At 45.5% G+C, this 22,926-nt stretch overlaps 1 protein-coding gene across 1 annotated transcript in view; it reads left to right on the top strand.

The window, feature by feature from the left end:
* CFAP53 (cilia and flagella associated protein 53) overlaps positions 1-22,926 on the top strand; it is a 218,303-nt gene that overhangs the window by 66,429 nt on the left and 128,948 nt on the right. Inside the window, exon 4 of the mRNA XM_069626967.1 lies at positions 21,536-21,839. Within this exon, the coding sequence (XP_069483068.1) occupies positions 21,536-21,839 (304 nt within the window). The remainder of the gene's footprint in view (positions 1-21,535; positions 21,840-22,926) is intronic.

Here is a 22,926-nt window from a genome sequence, read left to right as displayed (position 1 = left end):
ATCTATCCCATCGTGTCTTAAATTACATTACCCCAGTGTGTTAAAATGACTGATGGGGAAGGAAAACAACAACAAAAAGGTGATGACTGAAAGGTTTTGAATTAATCATAACCACGGGGACAACACTGGGCAACCCTTCAGACCATCATTTTTCAGCCTGCTAAGCTATTACAGAAGGTGAAAACTATATGCAAATCAGGCTGGTCCTACCCCAAAAGGGGCAGTCCATCCCAAACTGCTCGGTCAAATCCCTTCTGCACGAGACCACAAGCATCCCAGACATGTTTCAGCCTTGTTGGGTGTCATCAGTGAGGCGTAGCTTGGGTCTTTAGGCCCAGCGGGCTCTGGATCCACATCTGGGCATGCCCGTCCCACTCTGGGTGACATTAGCAAACCAAAAAACATACCAGAGTGGGACGGGTTTGCCCAGACGTGGGTCCTTAACAGTGCAAGAAATCCCAATTAAAGTAATTGGCGGAACTGGTACAAATATAAACAGTATTAAGAAAGGGTTGTTGATCCAATATTTGAAGAGGAGCTGTTACCAATAAGAACTTTGCTGGGAAAGGGTCGGTGAACCAATACTGGAAAAACATTATTTCTTCGATGAAAGCGAGTGAGTAGAACACGGAAAAGCCCTAGCGGGATAGTGAACCTGGCAAATGGTGATTCTTGGACTCACACCCATAAAAGGATATAAAGCCCTGGCAGGAGTGTAAACCAGGCACTGTGCAAGCCTTGGACCTGCGCCAAAGAAACAGAACTGTGCTATCCTGGCAGGAGAGTAAACCTGGAGTGAGAAGAGAAGTAAACCTATAACTAAAGAACAGTGAGAATGAATACAAAGGGGAAGAACCATATCCCTTTTAAGGATCATTGCTAAAGTTGCGATACCCTGGCAGGAGAGTACACCAGACATGTCAGCGCTGTTCCAGTTCTTCCCACCACTGGCTTGGATTTGTTAATTTCCTTCCCCGGCACCCTACAAGACCAATCACATGGGCCCTGGATACTCCGCTATGACCTTTCTGATAAATGATCTTTCTGATAAATTGGCCTTCTAACAGCTTTATGGTCGGTGGTCTGAGACTGACTGGTACTCTGGAATTTTAGGGTCTTGGGACAGGGGCATCTGGGCACTATAACCTGGGGTTTGAACTGGGGGAGGATAGTGCCCTGTGCCCCCTCCTTCTCATGGGAGAACTGCTCACCGGGTGATCTCGACCTCCTCATGGTCTCGTTACACTTGTTGTTGGTATGAGACAATTACACATTTATGGATCCTGCGGTTTTTGCCTTTCCCACTGCTGCCCAGCCTGTAGCCTACTCCTGCATTCACACACACACATATTTCTATTTTTCGTGCCTGGACCTGCTGTCCTGGCTGCGGCACAGTGCCAGGCCTTGATTTCAAGATGGCTGCAATTTTCTAAAATGGCGTTTCATTTCCTAGTACAATCTGCCCCCAGTCATATAATAATCTACCCATGATGTAGCTTTTGTTGATGCCTTGTTGACGCCCCCCTGTCCCCTATACTCTCCCCAAGCATCTACAACACACTGTTAGGCCTCTGCTGCATTCTGAACCTTTTGGGCTACTGGGACAATCGCCCCCGCTAGCCAACTGAACCATATCCCTTGAAGGTGGGATATATTGAAAAGAACTGTGGATTTAATGGAGACTCTAGTGAAGAGTCTCCCTCCCTGACCTGCGATAAAAAAATTACATTCAAGCCACCAGAAGAAATCTAGGGGAAGGGAAGACCCCTTTCCTGATGGAACTTTATTCCTTTGTTTTCAACACCTTCGAACTTTGTTTTAAACTCTGAAAGTAAGCTACAAGTGCCTAGCTCACAAAAATCTCCTTTTTATACCTTATATTGGGTTTTGTTTGTAAGGGTCAGTTTAGGGTTTTGGACACAGGATGGAGGATGCTCTTTTGTTTAACATCCATACACAGAAATTCCATAGTTTCGTTGAGGCTGGGAAACCCCTCTTAGGATTATGGATAGATGGGATTTCTCCCAACCCCCTTATTATTTTTGTGATAAATGTTTATAATCCACACTTAGTATGCAACTGTGTCCCAGCCTTCAATTCAGGAAGAGGTGTATAGTATTCCTTAAACTGTGATAGCTAATATCTGCAAGGTTGTTGGGTGCTTTTGAACGCATTGGGAACTGGGAATTGTAAGACATCCTTCTTTGCGTATCAGTCACTTTTGTATCTTCAAGAAGATGAGAAGGAATCTTAGAGATTATTTATGGTGCAGAACTGGATTGTCTCTAGGGGACCAGTGATATATAGGTTGGGGTTTTCAGATTCCTATTTCAGGTGAATTGTCTGCATATAGTTGAAAAGGTTTAGTTAAAGGGTTGATGTCTGCCAAAGGTGTAACATACACATTAAATAACCAAGTGAATGGGAGGATTCCTAGTGGAACTCCTGCATTCCACAGGGAAATTAGGTGGTTTACAGTCTTCTTTCACCCTTGGGTTCATCTTCAAGATAAATTATATCCATTCCATGGCTTTTCCTCAATCCCCCATTTGCTTTTTATTATTTGTATTAGTGTTCTAGGGTTTATGCTTATGTTTTAAATTTTGTGAACTGGGTTAAGGTTCAAGTTATGTGTGAACCAATAGAGTTAGGATTTGGTTTAGCATTCTATCTCTCTGGTATATACTTCAGTTGAATTAATTTAGGTTTACGGTTTGGTGTAAGGGGTAAACAAAAGGCTAGGAGTTTAGGGGTTTGAGGACTGTGGTTGGGGGTTACGAATTTTGCTAAGTGCTTTCGAGCTGAGGGCTTTGGTTCAAGACTTTATTGAGCATAAAGTAGTCCAAATGATGCTAGCAAAGAAAATCTAAACCAAATTACTTATGTTATTAGGTTTTATGGTGAGCTCCACTGCCATTTACATCGTCTCGGGGCAATTTGTGTTCTAAAAAAGATGGGGCTGGGTTTGGTTAGTGGAGACAGGGGAAAATGCAAGAAAGCTCTGCTTTTGAGTTTAAGAGTGTAGTTCGTAAGTAATCTGTGGGTCTGTTTCTAAGCTGTTAATGCTGGGAGCAATTGAGATATCTGTATCCAGAGAGGAGCCCCGTGTGCCCATGATGCATTTGTTGGGATTGGGGGGTATACGCTCGTTGGAGAATTATAGCCTTCTGGTGTTTGACATGTGTTGTGAGGGAATGTTCAATTGCTGCATGTGGGTGGCTTAGTTGGTCTACATATGTGCTGTACAGTAGTATTTAAGCAAGGTAGTATAGAGAGTGATTGTTGGGCATTTGGAGTTTCTATGCTGTATGACTGTTCTGATGTCTTCGTCTTGGTGCACTCTAGATATGATAGTTGTGTGCCGATGTCCATAGGCATCCTAGAGTCCAGCGGACAGCATGCAGTCTCTGAACCTAAATAACAGAGGGGAAAGGGCAGCGGTCACCATATCTGAGCACACAGCAGTGGGCACCAAGTCCTAGTACAGTGAGTTAGCAGTGGGTAATACCTCTGGTAGCCGGCAGTGGGAGAAATCACTGTGAACAGTTACAGACATCCATGAGTAGATGGCCATGGTGATACCCATGAGGAAATCACAGTTGTGCTAGACTGCTCCCCAGCGGAGCATCACAGTACGGGCCAAGGCTGTGAGGGAGACAGTAATTTAATACAGGATAGTAGATAAACCACCCTCCTCCCCTACCATGGCTTGCCCCCTGGATACGTACACTTTCTATTCGGATTCAGTTTTATACAAGGGCAGTAGTAGTGCTGCTCATTGGTTAACCAAACCAAAATGAAAAAGTACCATAACTTTGAGGAGGGCATTCCCTCATATTTTAGCCCTAACTAAGGAGTAACTTATTTCAGAGGTCGTGAGAGTAAGTGATGGCCATTGAAGAGTTGCTCAGCTGGGTATCAGGTCTAAACCGATACCTTCGTCTTTAGACCTGATATACGTCTAAACCGCTCCAGGAGCGGTTTAGACGTATGGATCCAACTTTGTGAAGATGCCGATTCCCGGCCATCAAAATAATGCACATCTGCCCATAAGCGGCACTTAAAGACCTAATTTCTTGGTGGAAGGAACTCCAGGTTTCGGTAACTTAAAATCCAAGTCTACTGCTACCCTTAGATGCCAGTTTGACTCAGTGGGGGGGACGATGGGCGTGGCAAAGCAGTTGGCCACTGATTTTGAGAGAATTTGAAATGGTATACCAAACTTCAGCTTCATGTGAGTATTTGGATGAAGTTTGAAATGTGCTGAATACTTCCTGGAACACTCAATTGAAGCAGAAGTCAACTTTCTATGATTGGCTATCGTCTCTCAAACAGAGAGTAGATAGCTAATCACACACGGTGGAACTGCCCAGGGAGCATCTCCAAAATACATTCTGCACACCAGTGAAGGTAGCGTTTGAACCCAATTGTCTACATCAGGCCAAGAGAAAGTATTTCTGGCTGAGGAAACATGTTCGCCTTTCATGATCTTAAAGCCCAGAAGTAGTGTCCTCTGAGGTTTGTCAATCAAACACGTGGAATCGACCATTAAAGACATTTGCATAGTCCAGTCTTGAATTCATGGATGGATCCTACCACAAAGTCTTGTGCTTAAAGGAAAGGATGGGGACTGTGATACTTAAAGTTCTTAGTTGAAGGAAATCTCTACTAACAGCTGAGTTTCTGGGGTCATTTGATCAAAAAGTCAAGTTGTTTGACTTTTGGCTCAGTGGAAGTAAATGCCCTAAAAGGAGAGGGATAATGCTGGAATGAATCAATTTTTACTGGTGTTCCACAAAAGGTATGTGCTCCGCCTTTGATCTATTCACTTGCAAGTGGCGATCCTTCATCCGAGATTGAACAGAAGTGCAATAATCTAGGATTTCAAACTTCCCAACAACCTTTCCAACCGCAATGTATATCCAAGTGTCTTCTACATGAACCATAAACAGTTTAAAGTTTTGTCAGAGTACCAGGTACACATCAAAGAGCACAGGAGAGTTGGCTGCCCCTGAGGGACTCCACAAGTGACTAAGGAGTTGACAGATGTTAAAGGGTTGATCTGGACTATTAGTTGAAATCTTCAAAAAGGTACAGAACCAAATACATAATCTGCTGGACATGTGGACTACTACTACCACCAACTGTCTCAAACGAAGTCATGTGATTAACCATATCAAATGCTGCTGATAGTATTGTGACAAATCAACTTCCGGGGCACCAGTGGTCCAGGGATGAATATCGGTTTCTAAACCATCAATCAGCGCCACACCTCTAGTACACCAGTAGGGTTCCGAACAGATTGGAAACGCAAGTAAATTATAAACCTCCATGTCTAATTTTGATAACGTGGACGGAATGGCACGCTTATCTCCGCAAGGTCGTGGATCGTTGGTTAGTTGCAACACAGCAAAAATACAATTACTCAAAGATAAAAAGGGACTGTCCATTCAAAGTTGTATACACATCTGCCATAGTTCTAGCACACTACATAATACAACCCACCCTGTAAAGCAGTGGTCTTCAAACTTTTTTGGCCTGGGCCACCCCCTGAGCAAAATTGGGGCAGGCAGGGCCTCCCCAAAAATTCCAATAGGACAGTATGTACAAATGGCTATGAACTATTGAATGCCGTCACCACACCCTACTCCCAGTATAGTCCCTGGGCTCCTGCCACCTGCTCCCATCACAGTTGCTGGGCTCCCTCATTACACTCCTACCCAGTCTCTGGGCTCTCTCCACCCCATTACAGACACTGGCTCCTCCCCACCCTGCTTCCACTGCTATACCAGTGCTCCTGCCCATCCTGCTCCCACCACAGTCCCCGGGCTCCCCCCTCCCTGTTCCCAACGCAGTCCGAGGGCCAGTGGGAGCTGGTGAATTGTTTAAGTGGACGGGCATAAATATTTCCCAGAGAAATACCATAGTGACCGAACGCAGCGAGGAAGCCAGAGTCAATCAAGGTGGGTTTGGGGGGTGTGGCCACCCTACCCCCGTGAATGTTTTTAAAATAACGGGTTAAAATGTTGCCTTTTAGAGTATACTTTAGAATACAATGGGTACAAAGCCAAACAGTTTGCAATTGGCGCTGGGGAGCCAAGGGGAAAGCATGGCATTTTTAACTGGACATCTGTAATAGATATCCAGTAAAAAAAAATACCACCCCTATACCCTGGGCTCCACATGCCCTCAGAAGGAGAGCTGATTTTGGCAGGTGGGTAGGGGATTGTGCAAAATGCCTTTGTTGTACACCTTACTTCCTCCCTCTACCCCCTACTCGCCAAAATCAGCTCAATGGCCAAAAACACACACACTCGCACACTCGCACAGCAGTCACTCTTATCATTCATACAAGCACCCATCACCATGCACTCACTCATAACACAAGCATACACGCACCCATACACATATTTAAAAGAAAAATAAATGAACATAAACGTACCTTCTTCTGGGGACTGCGCGTGGGTTCTGAAAAGCCTCGCTTCAGGTTGCTCTGTATGTGCAAGGACGTGCAGAAGCACCCACTTGCACATACAGACATGCAGTGCCCCAGCCAGCATTTGTAATGAGCTATGCAAGGCTGGCGAAGCAAAACACCCCCAGCCTTACATGGCGCAGTGAGCATGTGCGCTTGGGGAACTGAACTGTCAAAGGGAAACATTGTTTCCCTTTGACAGTTCAGCCAGCCCAGGAGCACTCCCTCAGCTGGAAAAAAGCAGCTCAGTGTTTCAATGAGCTGGCTCCTCGAGTCCTCCATAATGGGTGAGGGGGCCACTGGGTGGACAACTGCTTGTGTATGAAAACCACCAATGAGATATCCACTGACGAAATTAATCATCATTCTGAAATCACTGTGAATAAAAATATAAGGGCGATTCAAAGAATATGGACCTACCTCCCTCAATATGTATCTCATTGTGAGGCTAGGTAGGTCTTGATAGACTGGCTTTCTAAGATTATCATCATTGTTCCCTGAGCTTCGTCTCTTGTTTTCACCGACAGGGGCCACTTCGTGACTAGTATCGATGTGTCCCATCCCATTACCCAGAGCATTTGTATTGGCGTTCTGTGGAATGTTTTAACCCACTCTGCTCTGCCCTGCGGCATCACTGTGTGCTGGTGGCACGGGAATCAGCAATAGGGCCGTGAAAACCCCATGCGTGCCAAAACCTAAGGAAATTGTGCTCTACCAAGCACAAAAAGATGGCTGCCAAATCTACCTTGCGTGTGTCAGTGGTGGAACGGAGACCTCACTGCTGAAACATGCCACTGGGCTGCCTACCAAGTAAAAATTTAAACTGCATGAAAGGCAGTGCTTTACTGAAGAAAACCCGGAAATTGTTCTTAAATCCCTTTTTCTTGGTTGCTGAAAATACAAAATACCGGTCCAAAACACCACAAAACCTCCAATATCCTTGATGGGTGTTACCCATCACCTCCTTTAAGAAATCAATATAAACCTACAATGTCCTGGGAAGTGGAATCTGTCATCAAAATATCCACAGTAAAAAGTGTGCCTGCCTGTGAAAATCTGTCAAAATATGGGCGCAGTACTAACGGCGCCTGTATGACAGCTGTCATTAGTTGCATCAGAAGCTTAAACTTGTGCAATTGAAATCAAATGTCTGGAAATTAAGTGACCTGGTATTAAGAGGAACATAGGTTGTAACTATTTAATTTCCATGATTTAGAAGCTGGAATAAGAGTCTAGCTGCTTGTGTGAAAATTGCAAGTTTTGTTTTAAAGCAAGAAAAATGTAAGAAAATGATAGTGAATTTAAGCTGAACTCAAAGCTACCCAAACCAGTTCCACAGCTTTCCCCCAACAAAAGACATCTCTCTCCTGCTTCCCACCAAGGCCAGGAAGTCATACCTTTGTAAGAATCAAGTCAGGGGAGGAGATCTTGGGCTGCAGGAGAAGTGGAGAATGGACCTTCCTTGGCTGAAAGGATATGCAGATTGTGAAGTGTCAAAAGTGGCCTTTCCCAGAAGGAATGGGGCGGTTTGCTTCAGACCTGCCAGGAGGAAATGGAGGCGGGGACAGAAAGTTACTTGTGGATTCACAAGCACAGAAAGCATATTTTTTAAAAAGACTCATTAAAGGACTGTGCGAATTTGTAAAAATGATAGAATTAATAGCATTGTTAATGTGATTTTGGGTGCACATTTTAAAAGATGGCAGAGCTCTGTGCGATGTTCTGGGAAGGCACAGTGAACATTCGGGTTTTGCAGCAAATGTATTTGTCAGAAGCCTGAAACATCACACACTTATGCCCATAGGTAATGCGCACATATGTACCAATTTTTGGACAAATCGGACATTGTGTCCCGGACAAAAAGTGTGAAAGTCTGTCAAATCTAGATCCAAGATCACACAGCAACGGGGCTTGGACGAATATTTGCTCCCCAAAATATGTGATCTAGATATGCTATTCTTATAAAGCTTGTAAAACTGTAAATGTGTATTATATGAAAAGTAGATTTCATGTTCAAAAGGCAAAGGGGAGGATGTTTTGCCCCATAAAACCACATCATCATGATGACACACTGTTTTCTCCTCCAATCAAGGGAGAGGGCGGATTCCAGCCAATAGCCTACCTAGGGGGTGCACTTAGGATAATTCAGCATACACGCCCCTTTATTAAATGAATAAATAGAGACAGCTGAGGGCTTACACACACATTCACCCACCAACCGATTGCTGGCAGAGCACCCTGCCAGAGGACCTGACATCTCCCTTACTCCAGACTCCAGAAACTTGGCAAGCAGAAAGGCCCATTTCCAAAGCTGAACCATTCTCAGCTGGGCCTTAAAAATTCCAGAAACCAGAATTTACCCCAGACATCTAAGGGGAACCAAAGAACAGCCTGGCTGTGCTGTAACTGCTTTCCTGCTAAGCATTATTGCCAGAATCCAAAGACACAACTCAGATAGCTGTGAACCAGAGCCATTGCAGATCCAGTCCAGTCCTACCGTGCGCTGACCAGAGCGCCTTGCTAATTGCAGACCAGAGCACCTTGCGGTCCAGTCCGGTGTGCCCAGCAGAATTCCTGTCCAGAAATCTTGACTGACCTGAATCCCTGACGGTTCTGTTCAAAGTAGTGAGTATCCTTGGTATAGGACTGTCACTTGCATATGTACTGTCCATAGTCATCCTTATCCAAACCCATCCTCCATGATATCCAGAACTGCATTGTTAGAATATTTTTGAACTGCCTGAACTTTCTATCTCATCCCTATTATCTTCTGTACTACTAGGGTTAAACCGATCTTTGCGCTGATATATATTTCATCTGAAGAAGGCGAGCGTCTCGGCAGGCAAAACCATCCAGAGACGTCCTGGGCTGGTGGCTGTGCTGTTGTGTAGTTTGCATCTTCATAGTCCATCCCTAATGTAAAGAATCCTGTTTGTCTTTTAAAAGCGCATCTTTACCAGAACGGTGAAGGGGGAGGAGAGGGCCATCCCGGGATCACAGGTAGGCCAGACCTTCTGGGCATCCGCATACACCAAGAGGGGCGGAGTTGGGATCATACTACACAGAAACCAGAGGCTCTCAGAAATAACCAAGTGGGGAAGGGAGGATGGGAGATCCTTGGTGGTATCGGGAAATCTACACAACTCCAGAGTCACCCTAGCGGTCATATACTGCCCCAGTGTGGGCCAGATCGAATTCATCCAAGAAGCAATGGGAGAGATAATGGCCAAAGCTGAAGGTCTTCTGTTGCTGGGTGGGGACTTTAATATGTGGGCGAACCGGGAACTGGAGCATAGTGGAGAGGCCGTTCCACTAGGTAGCAGGGGGGAGGCGACCACTTGGGAAATTTCGGGACCTGATGTGGGAGTATGGGTTGGTAGACATATGGAGGGAACTACACCCAACCACAAAGGGGTATACCTTCTACTCTGCAGTCCATGGTACTAGGACAAGAATAGATTATCTCTTCACAGGATATCAGAACATGAGCAGAGTGGATTCCTGTGACATCCGCCCAGTCAGCTGGTCGGATCACGATCTGGTCTGGTCAGACTTTAGTATCCTAGGTCTGAAACCCAGGCAATCCCCATGGAAATATGACTTCCTACTCCGAGATGCAGTCTTTAGGGAGGAGATGGGCACGGCAATCAGAGAATATTTTGAGCTGAATGACACGGGAGAGGTCAGCACAGAGACTGTATGGGAAGCGGCAAAGGCAACCTGGAGAGGCAGACTGATCGGGGAAGGGGCTTCCAAGAAACGGATAAGGACTCTCCTGACCCACAGATTGCGGTCTGAGATAATAGCACTGGAGAGATCCGAAGGGAAGAGGGAGGAGGAGAGGGAGAGCGACCTTGGGGGAGACAAGGGGGAAGAGACAAGAGCTTAGAGAACTTGAGATGGGCAAAATCGTAGCGGCCCTCCAACACCTGCATCAAAGATATTACAAAAAAGGCAATATGGCCGACGCCATGTTGGCGTCCAAGCTCCGAAGCCAGCAGGCGGACAGATGGGTGGCAAGAATTGCAGGTGGGGAAGATGGGGGAATGATCAGATCCGGAAGGAATAGCCGAGAAATTTGCTGGGTTCTATGAGACCCTCTATGGAAGGGAAGGAGAAGCTGAGGAGGTGGCACTCGAGGCATATCTCGAAGGGTTTGCTCTCCCCGCTCTCAGTACCTTGGAAGCATCGGCCCTAGACTCCCCAATAACCGAAGAGGAGGTCCTCAAGGCAATATCAGGTCTAAAGCTGGGGAGGGCCCCAGGTGAAGATGGGTTCACTGCAGGCTTCTATAAGGCCTTTGGGGGTAAACTGGCTGGGTTCCTGGCTGGTCTATTTACTAACATCATGGTGACGGGGAGGGCACCCCCGTCCTTCGGTAAAGCACTAATCACAGTAATACCGAAGGAGGGAAAGGATCCGGCTGACTGTCGGTCCTATAGACCAATCTCCCTCCTAAACGTGGATGCAAAACTATTCACCAGGAGAATTGCTACGAGACTTGATGGCCATATGCCAAGACTGATTCACTGCGATCAGGTAGGCTTTATTCAGGGGAGGCAGGGGGCGGATACACTCCGTAAAACGCTGCACATTATGAGGGAAGCAGCCCCAAAGGGGGGCACCCCGGTCCTGGTGGTCATCGACGCTGAAAAGGTGTTCCACCGGGTGGACTGGGGATTTCTACATGGAGTCCTCTCGAAACTGGGGTTTGGAGTGGGGATCAGGCAAGCCATCAAGGCCCTATATGTAGATCCTACAGCGAGAGTTACGGTTAATGGTCGCATCTCTCGCGTCTTCGGTCTCCAGAGGGGGACTAGGCAGGGCTGTCCCCTCTGCCCGCTCTTGTTTGCCATGACCATGGAAATACTCGCAGAATATCTAGAGGTTCCCCGATGGTTCGTGGCATAGACGTGGGAGACCGGACTTTTAAGCTGGGCCTTTATGCAGACTAAATCCTGCTACATCTGAGGGAACCCACAAGATCAGTCCCAGCCGCCCTACAGGTTATAGAACATTTCAGTCTCTTCTCGGGCTTCAGGGTCAATATAGGCAAGTCACTGATCTTCCTGTTCGCACAAGACACAGAAAGAAATCTGGGTAAGATGGCTCCCCTGGGACTCCAAATCTGCACTGAAGGGATACAATATCTGGGGATTAACATCGTCAGACCCCACGAGGACCTAAACCAGGCGAACTACCCCCCACTGTTCGACAAATTGTATCAGGATATGGAGGGATGGGGTAAGGGGCAAATCTCATGGATGGGAAGGATAAACGCCATAAAGATGAACCTCCTTCCCAGGGTCCTATACCTTTTCCAGATGCTCCCGCCAGAGGCCCCGGAAGACCACCTAAAAGAAGTCAAAAAGCGTATAGTGAAATTCATATGGCAGGGCCAAAGACCTAGAATAGGATACAAGAGCCTCACCCTCTCCCAAAGAAAGAGGAGGAGTCACCCTCCCAGACCTGCGCACGTACCACAGAGCAGCCCAACTCGGGGCTCTGGCCCCACACCTTAGAGAGGACCCGGACAAACAATGGGTTTACCTTGAGAACTCACTCCAGAGCCCAGTCACGGTGGGAGAATGGATATGGGTCCCAACGAAAAATCTCCCAAGAAGAATCAGGGAACACCCGATATTGGGCACAATGTAGAAGGCATTAGAAGGGAAGGGACACGGGAAGAGGGTGACTACAAAGAAAACTCACCCTTGTAGAGTAAATCTTAGACACCCATGTGGAAATGAAAGGGCTTATCTCACTCCTCTATACTGCTCTCTTGGCTCCCCGGGAGGGAACAACCAAAAGCCTCGGGAGGAAATGGGAGAAGGACCTGGGCTATGAAATCGGGGACAGTCTCTGGGGGCGACTATGTAGCAGATCATTTAAAACATGAATCTCCTGCCAATATAAGACACACGCCATCAAACTTCTTCGCAGGTGGCAGTATGACCCGATCACCCTTTCGAGGATGTTCCCGGATGTAGTCGCATTGTGCTGGCATGGATGTGGGGAGAGAGCCAACTATTGGCATATGTGGTGGTCATGTAGGAAGGTCCAAGCCTATTGGTAGGAAGTGCTTAGCTGGCTCAAGGAGGCGGGGGGAGGGGATATTTCTACTAGACCCAATCCTGATAATATTTGGTCTGCAGCAGAAAGATGAGCATTGGGAAAAATTACCAGATCTCACACACTCACTATTGCTCGCGGCCAGGGCAAGAACTTGGAAAAGGCCTGCCCTTCCCACGAGAAGAGAATGGGTGGCAGTGGCCAAGGATATTTACTTTATGGAAAGGCTTACGGCAGCAATACATGGCGCGAGTGCTCAGATAGAGACTGACTGGCTGCAATTTAATGAGGTGTTTACCAATAGGGGAGATTTGCCCGAAGACCCCCAGGGGCCCTTGACCCGGCCCAATACACGCCTTGATACTGAACAAACCGGCTCTGAACCAGAAGAGTTGGTTCATCACTGACGACCTTGAGCCCGGTCAGAGCTGCTCCGAAATGTTTAGCATGGACAAGCGGATTGAGATTCCCAAGACAATGGGTTAGGGGGATGGGGGGAGGTTGGGAGAAAAATTCTTAGGTACAATGTGTTATTGCTTTATTTGTTGTGGGCATCTGCCCAGAAGTTGTGTTTTGAATAACCCGGTTGTTGTTCCGAAAACTTTTTTAAAAATGGAATAAAAAAAAAAACTCATGTTTGTTTTACTATTTGCCTCTATCTATAAAAAACGACCTCCACAAAAACGTTCATAACTTCTTCAAACGAAATTTAAGTGTCTGCTTGTATCCTAAGCTTTCTAGAGAACACAAAACCGCATCTCAAATCCTTATAGTTTTCCTGCGATCGCGATAACCGCGCACATTTTTCGTTTTGGCAAAATCTATAACGTGTGAAATAGCTTTTCATTGCACCCGACCTCAAAATTAAGTTTTCTCATTACTCTCAAATCATTGCTAGTGTTTGTTTGCACCCAGATTAAGCGGCTCCCATTAGAATTCCAACAATTCTAGTGATTTAGAACATTTTTAGTGTTTTATATATTCATTTCAATCCAACTTTAAAAACCATTTTGACAGTTTTGCCAATCATTCCTGTTTCTCTCTTGTGTTTGCTGGCGGGAAATTGGGTTTGATATTTTTGCTTGAATCCTGCATTCCTGAAACCTGTTTATTCTCCTCCTATATCTCTACATTGCATATTGGGGGGTTCAGAGGCGTGCAGGGGGAAAGAGTAATCACATTGCCATTTGATTGAAAACATACCCACACAAGTATTATTGCTGTGCTGCATTGTTTTTGCTCATCATTACTCCTTGTGATTAAAGAGATTGTTAGTGTGACATCACCCCATTGGTGATCATTGTATAACCATTAAAATAGTTTGATTATATTGTGAAAATACATAAATATTTTAACTCTGCAAACCAGCCTGCTTCCTGGTTCAGTATGACCGGGGGGGGATGGTTAAAAGAGAGGGGCGTGATATAAGTGGTACATCGTTCAGAATATAAGAACTTATAGACGCAAATAAATAATTAAGGGTTTAAGTTGTGCATCCCACGCTAGGCTTCGACTTAGGTGAAGTGCCGGATTGAAATCACTTAAGGTTCTTAGCCTTCATCGTCCCCAGCATTTCTTCTGATCCATTTCACTGCCTCTTCTTGTACATTCCCATTATTGTGACTCTTTAGGTCTAAAACCTTAGGGTTTACTACCTCCATGTTTGCACTTTTTTCCATCTCTATAATGGGTTCCGTACATTCTCTGTCCCTGATGCTATTTTTATCTGATACTGTACCTAGATTCCACTCGTGACTTTTCTCATGATGACACAAACTTGTATTCACGGAGTAAACTGGATCTCTGTTTCTTACAGTTGGGGGCACATCTTTAGGTAACACTTCCTGATGGCTATTGGCCAGGTCATAACCAGCGTGCTTTGCAACAGGTAAGGTAAGGGGTAACAACGTGTACTGCTAAGTCCCAACCATCTTCCTGTCTATTGTGGATCAAAGTGTCTCTCTGGTTAATTGAGCTCTCTGTGGCTCCTGATCAAAGCCCAGGTGTCCCTTGAAGTTTCTGTTGGTGAGAACAGACTTTGTCTCCATCAAATCACATACTTCTTCCCTCGGAAAGGGGGCCCTCTTGCAGGGGGGTGCCTACGACAAACAGTTGTCCCAGAAATGACATTCACTGCCCTTCATACAGAGGGGTGGGAGTTAGCTTCAAGCTGACATGTTGCACTAAACTGTACAACTAGAAAAAGGTCTAGAAACCAGGAGAGAAACCAAGAGACATTTGAACTTTATTTTTTAACTGTAAGAGCAGGCTAAGGCCCTGGAAAAACCCAAGAGAAGAGGATTCAATGGAGACATTTGGTAAAAACGCTTCTCTAGGCTAATTCTTTCCTGTTAGTGTTGGGGCGAGCTAGTAGGGTAGCGCATGTTTGAACAGACGACTAGGTTGATTTATGTAAGACGTCCTGATGAGCACCCTTTTGTTATTTTGTGGATTAGGGAAACTACACCTTAGACGCAGGGCTGGGTGAGGCATTTTCTTTTACTTTAATAAATGTGAGAGTCTTTAAGAATGTCAGGTTGTCAGTCTCCTCTGTCTGATCTACCACAGTATTTATTCAATATTATTTTAACACGGTCCAGCTAAGGGCCATCTCTCTATCTCTTGTTTTTTCTTTCTCTCTCTGTCTCTTTCTCGTTCTCTCACCGTCCCTCTCCCCCTCTCCTCCCATGACTTCCTTAAATCCTGAGGTGGTCACTAGAGATCGGTAATCCCTACTTTCTAGAGACTGGCTGGCTAGCTAGTGGTGAGGGCCTAAAGGCAACCACCTTATCTCTCATTCTCTGTCCGGTGTCTTATAGGTGGATCCTATCTTGGGGGTCCCACAAGAAGAATAATAACAGGAATTGGTGCCTTCCAATCACCCAGGTCTCACTCCACTTTTCCTCTCACACCCTGCTACTCCTCATCGAGATGTTCTATCCTTCCTTCCCCTTATTTCTACAGTGCTTTCTTATCTCCACTTAGATGTTCTTCACTCCCTCATCTACTACCTCTTCTCTCCGCTCTCCTCTCCAGTACTCTCCACTCACACTAATCTCCACACTCCTCTCTACTACTGTCCTCTCCCTCTACTGTTCTCTACTCTCTTCCCATCTTACCAGTACCCTCACTCTGCAGTCCACTCCAAACCTCCTTATCACAGTCAATCTTCATTCAATGTCTTTCACCTTGCTCTTACTCTCACTTTCTCCTCCTATGCTTGCACTTTAGTCACTGTCTTCACTCACCATACACACACTCACATCCAAGTACCACTTTCTCTCTCCAACCAATACCCCACCTTGCAGATGCTCTTTGTAATTCACTTCCACGCACCACTCCAGCGTCCTTTGTCCTCCTGTTCCCTTAGTCTGCTTTCTTTTCCCTTGTCCTCACCAGAACAACCATACTCCCTCATTTTTCCTGTCCCATTTTATCCTCTTTCTCCCCTTTCCATTGGCTCTCAGCCTCTGCTGTTTTCTCGGGGGCTGTGTTACTGCAATGAGAATTAATAAAGAACCAATTAAGACCCACCCCTTTTTTGAACACCGGTCCACCGGAGTACCGCAATGGTGGCTGACTGCAGTCAGTGTTTTTCAAAGGTAATATTCTGTGTTGGATAAGCATATGGATTGCCCCTCTTCCATGAGCGAGGTTCTGCTGGATTGATGTTTGCTGCTGCTTCTCTCACTGGTGGATTGTATGTTCCATTCTCCTCTGTAAGGAATTCTGGTCTCGGCGGTCCTGAAAGGCCAGAGAGAAAACACTGGCAAGCATCTAGTATGGCAGGTCTGGTATGATCTAAAGTGGTACTCTGCAAGTGTAGCCAGAGACTTGGGCCCTCCCAACTCCCTCAATCTGCCTCTGTAAAGGTGTGCTCTAGCAAACGCACTGGCAGGACTCCTGCCCCAGGTTGAGAGTGAGCCCTATACCCCCCTTTCTCTCCCCTCTCGCTGACCCTGTTGTATGGAAATATTCTCTTGGAAGGAAGGGTTAAGGTTTTCACAATGCAGTGGAGGCAGCTAGGGATTGGTGGAAACCAAGAGTTAATATATCGCACATAGAGGATTGTGTGATTTTTGGGCCTTCTAGGTTTTCAAGTTTCAGCTGCTTTACTGCAAACTAAATTTTCATTTGATTTTGATCACTGCAAGTGCAGGGTTACATTTATTTTATTAGATTTTCTTTTTTCCTTAAATTTAAGAAAGTCTTGAATGCTGGATATGGAAGTCCTTTTTTGGATTACTTGTATCTTCTGAATCAATAGTACTCTATTCATGTCCTGTCCCCATTCCTCCATACTCTTTTCGGATGTCCCTCGGAACAGGGGACGGGACCGGATTATATTGCTGAGACGCATAATAGAACTTTGTTCAGTGCGAGCATGCCCTTGCATCCCACACTAGGTACCTCCTCCGCGTGCAACCATCAGTCTCTTTCTCCATAGACGGGACGGGGAATCGATCACCAGCCTAGCCTTGTTCGGCATCAAAAATATGTCTCCACATGCCCATTGGGTTTTGGAGGTGTCCGGGGTGGCCATAGAGCTTCTCCTCCTCTGACCCACATGCTCTGTGTTTGTGTTTGGAAAGTTCACACACTTGGCACTCTTGCAATGAGCGTTTGCTCCCTCTCTTTGTTCTCTTCTTTATAGGCATACATGCTGGGGGCCGCTTTAGGGAGGCTGCTTTTGGTGATTACCTCTGAAAGGAAGATCAAGAATTAATTGCGTCAAGATCAATGGGAAGAGATATTCTGTTTTTTTTTTTTACAAGTGCACCATGCATCGGACAGCCTAAGGGGACTCACCCAGTACATAAGAGGTCAAAATGTCCCTTTTCCCCCCTGCTACCAAATGCAAAAAAGGCACAGGCCTGAGGTCCCAGTAGGGGGTTTTGGACATGTAGGGGGCTACGGCCCAGGAGGGGAACACCCCTGGCAGCACACATGCATTTCCTGCACCGTGCATTTTGCCACTCTTGGCTGAACGCAGGTTAAAACAGATACCTGACAAGGTATTTCTAAGTGTGATACCCTGTGCATGTTCAGCAACTCACGGGAAAGACAAACGTCCTGCTCCATGGCCTCGTTACGAGGAAATTCCCTGTTCAGGCTCCAAACAGGCAGATAGAATGGAGAACTCGGAGGAACCCTATGCCTCAGCCCCGTGCAAACAAGGGCATGGGCACAGGAGACACAAAGTAAAAAACGCTCGCCACCAAGCTGAGGGCAAGTTGCAAACTGCATTTATTTTTGTATTCTCACAAAACCCAACAACTGTATGGAAACAAAGACACAAGAAGCGCAGACACATGCTTTTGAGCACTGCTTAATGCGGACTGTGCTGTCACGGGAACCATACCTGGTTACTGACTGTTGGTAATTGGAGATGGCTCACATACCATTTGGGGGATCTACATCCCAGGCCCTATCATATCAACCATTCTGCACCACTGGGGCAGTCACATGACCCTCCCAGGTCTTGGGGATGGGTAGCTGTTTACCAGATTTAAGCATCTTCTTCAAAGGCCAGACATGCAATGCTTTTTTTAAAGAGCCCAGGGTGGAGATTATACCCAGCCAGGTGGTTTCGACAATGCCAGCCGTGATCTCAAATTACAGTGAGACAAGTGCCCACACCAGACCCTGATACAGATAATGAAGAAGAGCCAGGAGAACTACTCTCTTCTGTTAGAATGTCCCAAGATGGAGTCTGGGACATAGTTAAGTTTTACACCGGATCTCCATTGGTGGCTGGAAGAGGGGAACCTTACTATGGGAGTGCCCTCCACGCCCCCTCAACCGACGAGGGAACTAGCAATAGATCCGTGCCTTGTCGGGTGGCGGCTGTACTAGACACCTTGGCGATACGGGAGCTGGACATCCAAGGTTGGCATATAAACTATCTGGAAATTAAAGCTATTTTTCTTAACATGAAGGCTTTTCTACCAGAGTTAGCTGGGAGATGGGTCTGGCTATGGAGATTTCGACCTGGTGTCTCGGATATGCAATATCGCCAGTGGCAACCCATTTCCTAGGGGAGAAGAAAATCGGGATGGATGCACAGAGTCGTAGGACCAACACTCCTCATGAATGGGAAATCGACCACAGAGCATTACCTCAATTTTTCCAGATATGGGGCGTGCTAGTGGTGGATCTATTTTCAATCTACGAAAACAAAAAATTCACACTGTGGAAAGGGAGGGCCCAGACTCTCTTGGAGATGCAATTCTACTTCCTTGGGATGGTTAGAAACTTTATGCTTTCCCTTCACTTCCTCAACTGCAGGGAAGGGTACTTCACCACAACCCTCAATCTCTGTCATTGTCGGCTTTGTCCCTGATAAATAAGTATATGGTCATTGGTTCATTGGTCTGTCAGACAGAAATGACTCATCAAAGCGGCCAGGAATGGCAGCCCTAGGGCTCAATACACTAGTAAGTGGACATGTTTCTGCCATTTGGTGTCTAGCGACAAAAAAGTATGCTCAGGAAGCCTCCAGGGATCACATCTTGACTTCCATTACGGATTGCACAGAATCAGGAGTCTGTGTTAACTTCTGTAGGACCTACTTAGTGGCCTTTGGGGCTTATCTACATAAGAATGATATGATGATCTCAGTTTCCCCTATTCCATGGAACATACCAAAAGTATGGAGGAAAGGGGACTATGGACTAAGAGTACCAGTGTCAATATGGTGAGCAACATTTTTGATTTGCCATTTTAGCTTGCAATCTTGCAGCAGATCCATATCATAATTTTCGTAAATTATTTTTTAGCCCTTTTAAGGAAGGCCCATAACCCGAGACGTATAACAAATAATCCGATGAGCCAATAAAAATGCACAAGAAGCAAGAAAAACAAAAATGTATTACATGCAGCCTCACCAGGAACAATTCACTAATCATTCAACATTACATCATTAAATGGCAGTTTATATAGTGAGTGGTGATGTAACGTTTTACACTTTGTTTCAAAATACATGTAAATTCATATTCACTGATTGGACAGTGATTGTTATTCTATAAGGGATTCTGTACAATACCTGGTCCTATTGGCCTATCCTATCCCTCGTGACCATGCTAATGACTTCCTCTTGACAATGATCTATTGGTGGGGTCAACCAGTTTCTCCAGTTTTAATTGGATAAGACATGCTAGCATTTTTCAACATGCAACTAAGTTGTTCATTGGCTGTGTCGCCTTGAGTGTTCATGAGTGGGATCCCGCCACCTTAATTAACCAATCACTTTGTGAGGTGTGAAAGTTGTGGCAACAAAAAGGAATACCTCATCTGTTTACCACAAGACCCAAAAGGTTGGCATGATGTGATGGTTCTCAGCCTGGGGTGACTGTTCAACTGCCAGTTAATATTGTGACTTCTCGTTGGAAACATGTTGCACTTTTTAGCACATCTCCTTACTTTCTCATTATGGAACTACATGACTTTGTAGGGTGTGCTTCTTAGCACTTTGTTACAGGACCATGTGTAAACCTAAACTGTGAATTTATTTGTAGGTGTGCGCGACTGGTCTTAACTTTTATGAACATATTTAGTTTAAGTATTGGAGCTTTTAATATATTCCCTTTTTCCTACATTGGTCAATCACCTTCTTGCTTTAGTGGTCATGAATACCTATTTCTTTATATTCTTAGTTAAGGTGCCCATGTTATTTGGTACTCGTGATTCCACTCCTTGGTGGATGTTTTCCGACCAGGGCCAATGTATGTCTTCTGCCGGACTTGGTTCTGTGCACACTTCTGAACGTTGCCTTGTTCCCACCGAGCTGTGGCCTTCTTTCTTTTTGTTAGTTTCTAAAGTAATGGATACAAACATTATTTGTTATATGTTGCACTCTACGGCTTGGGAACCTCCCAAACCCTCTACTCTAGCCAATCCGTGTGGCTTTTACATCTTCCCTCATGGGGTCTGCTCAGAGTTGCAACATTTGACTGTGTCCTTGCTTCTTTGCTTGATGTTTGGAAATGAGCTGGGCCTCTGTCCTGACCAATCGCAGTGCAGCTTTTGACCCCGTCTTCCGATGCCTCTAACCTTGTACGTTCCTCTTTCTAAGATGGACCTAAGTTAAATGTATTTTCGGTATAGAATCGATGTATTCCTGCGGCCTACTAATTCTAAATGGCCCAGGAGACTGCTTTTGCACCTAGGCTGTACTGTTATATATGTTTGATGTGTTAACACTATATTTTGAACTTGCTGCCTGCAGTATTATTAATAGGAGCTCTTTTTACTGCCTGGGGTACGCATGGTACCTTGCTCTGCTTACACATGTATGTTCAACCTAATGCTCTACTGCACAGTATTCGCTCTGTCATCTCACATGGACTATACTCTTGATGTGCGTTTCTACTGTACCTGTCTGTCTGTATTTCTTCATGGAATGTTCTCAGAAACGTATCTATCCCTTTGTGAACTTCACATGAGCTGTATATGTTGTGTGCGATAGCTGGTTAATTGGCCTTCTGTGTAATTCATGTCTTGTGTTAGAGAGGTTCTTAGCTGGTACTTTCTCTCATGTTTGGGACGTTGGACTTGCTTCCCAACAACAATTTCCTTAAGTGAGCTTTTACGTCTGATATGACAGTTATTTGAATATTATGCAGGCTGTTGCTCAATATCCAAAGACAGAGGCCTACATGTATTACATACTGTTACAAAGGCATTTTCCTAGTTTAAACATTTGCTTTAGAAACTAAATCACTTTGTAAATCATTATCCTAGAACTGATAAATCTTGCATTTGCAATTCTTCATTCACGCATTGCCTCAAATCATTCCTCAAGTCGGCTTTATTTTTTTAAAATTTCTATTTATTTTATTATTTAGTGGTCACTCTGCGTACATAGTTTTGCAAAGAGTTTACATGAAATGTGATTTCTTATTCTGTACTTGAATCTATGATCTGTGGGCCTGAGTAGATTTTATTCAAACTCATTTACATTAATTGTCCATGTTTTCCTCACTCCAGAGAGCAGTGTGAAGAGTTGCGATCCCTTTTATCACAGAACCATCAGCGGGAAGTTTGCACAGAGAGACTGGTACAACTTAGTATCAAAGAACAACTTCAAAAGCAACAGAAGGAAGAAAACGATCTCTTTGCCCAGCTATGGGAAAAAGACCGTCTGATGAAGGAAGAGCGAGAAGAGCAGGATGCCCAAAGCCAGAAAGAAAGGGATCGTGGTATGCTTGATGTCCTGCATCTCCAGATAGCAGCCACAGAGGCCCAGAAAATGGAAGAAAAGAGATTAAAACAAGAAGAAGCTGTAATAATGGTAAGAAATTACCTCATCACAGAAATCAAGTATACTAGTTATAAGATTTGCTTTTTTGAGACAGATGTGAGAGCAGTTTCCTACCAGCATGAGGTTTATTGCCTACCGGGTTCCATGTGCAGAGTCCTGGGAGGAGCAGCTCCCCTTCTGGTCTTCCACATCTACTAACACTCCAACCGCCATCCATGGAATAACCACCCCTCCACCCCCACCCCCAAACACACACACACACACACACACACACACACACACACACACACACACACCCACCCACCCATCCTCTGTTCCCCCTGCCGATTTCCCAAACTCCCATTTGAGAGAATGTACTATCAACTGAGACGAGAAAGAGGCAGGGAGTAGTGAAGATCGATTACCGGGCAACTCAATATCCATTTCCTCCAAGTTCTTCAAAAGCTAACCTGCCTTCCAAGACTACTTTTTCAAACTCTACCTACAAATTAACTGACTTCTCTTTTTGGAGAAATCAAGGCACTGAAACAAGGAAGTTGAGCCAAGTAATGCGGATCAATGAAGACTAGGAATGCAAGACATGCTCTAGTTGTTGTAAGCATATGATGGACAGCGGGACATTTAAATCGCTGAACCCACTGACCGGTGGAAGCTGGCTGGAGAAATGGTGTCCTCTCAGTGCCAGACAAGGGACTGCTGGGTGGATGCAAGGTCAAGGGAGCCGATTGGCTCACAAGAGAAACCCGGAGAGGCAGGCTGCAGAGAACGGTATGACACAGGAATGCCAGAGTGAGAGGGACAGCCTCCTGGTGTTTGCTTGCAACGCAAAGCAGCTCCTGCGCTGCTTAAACGCAGAGGGATACAGAGCTGGCGAGCAAGAGCCGTTGGAAACCCAGAAGCCACGAGGGGGAGACGGAGAACCCAGAGAAGGGAAGCAGGACGCTGAGAAGTTTCTGCAGGTCTACGGCGGGAGAAGCAATGCCAGCCACAGAGAACCGATGAGTCTACCTAAGGAAAGCGGGGGCACCGGGGCATTTCAGCAACAGTATTGAAGCCAAACAGAAGTAGATGAAGTCGGTGAGAAGGAACGAAAGATGCAATATTCCTCAAAGTAAGA

Source organism: Ambystoma mexicanum, chromosome 6p, assembly GCF_040938575.1.
Source record: "Ambystoma mexicanum isolate Mex_15411 chromosome 6p, UKY_AmexF1_1, whole genome shotgun sequence".
Classification (NCBI taxonomy): Eukaryota; Metazoa; Chordata; class Amphibia; order Caudata; family Ambystomatidae; genus Ambystoma; species Ambystoma mexicanum.
This window is presented reverse-complemented; position numbering and strand designations above follow the sequence as displayed.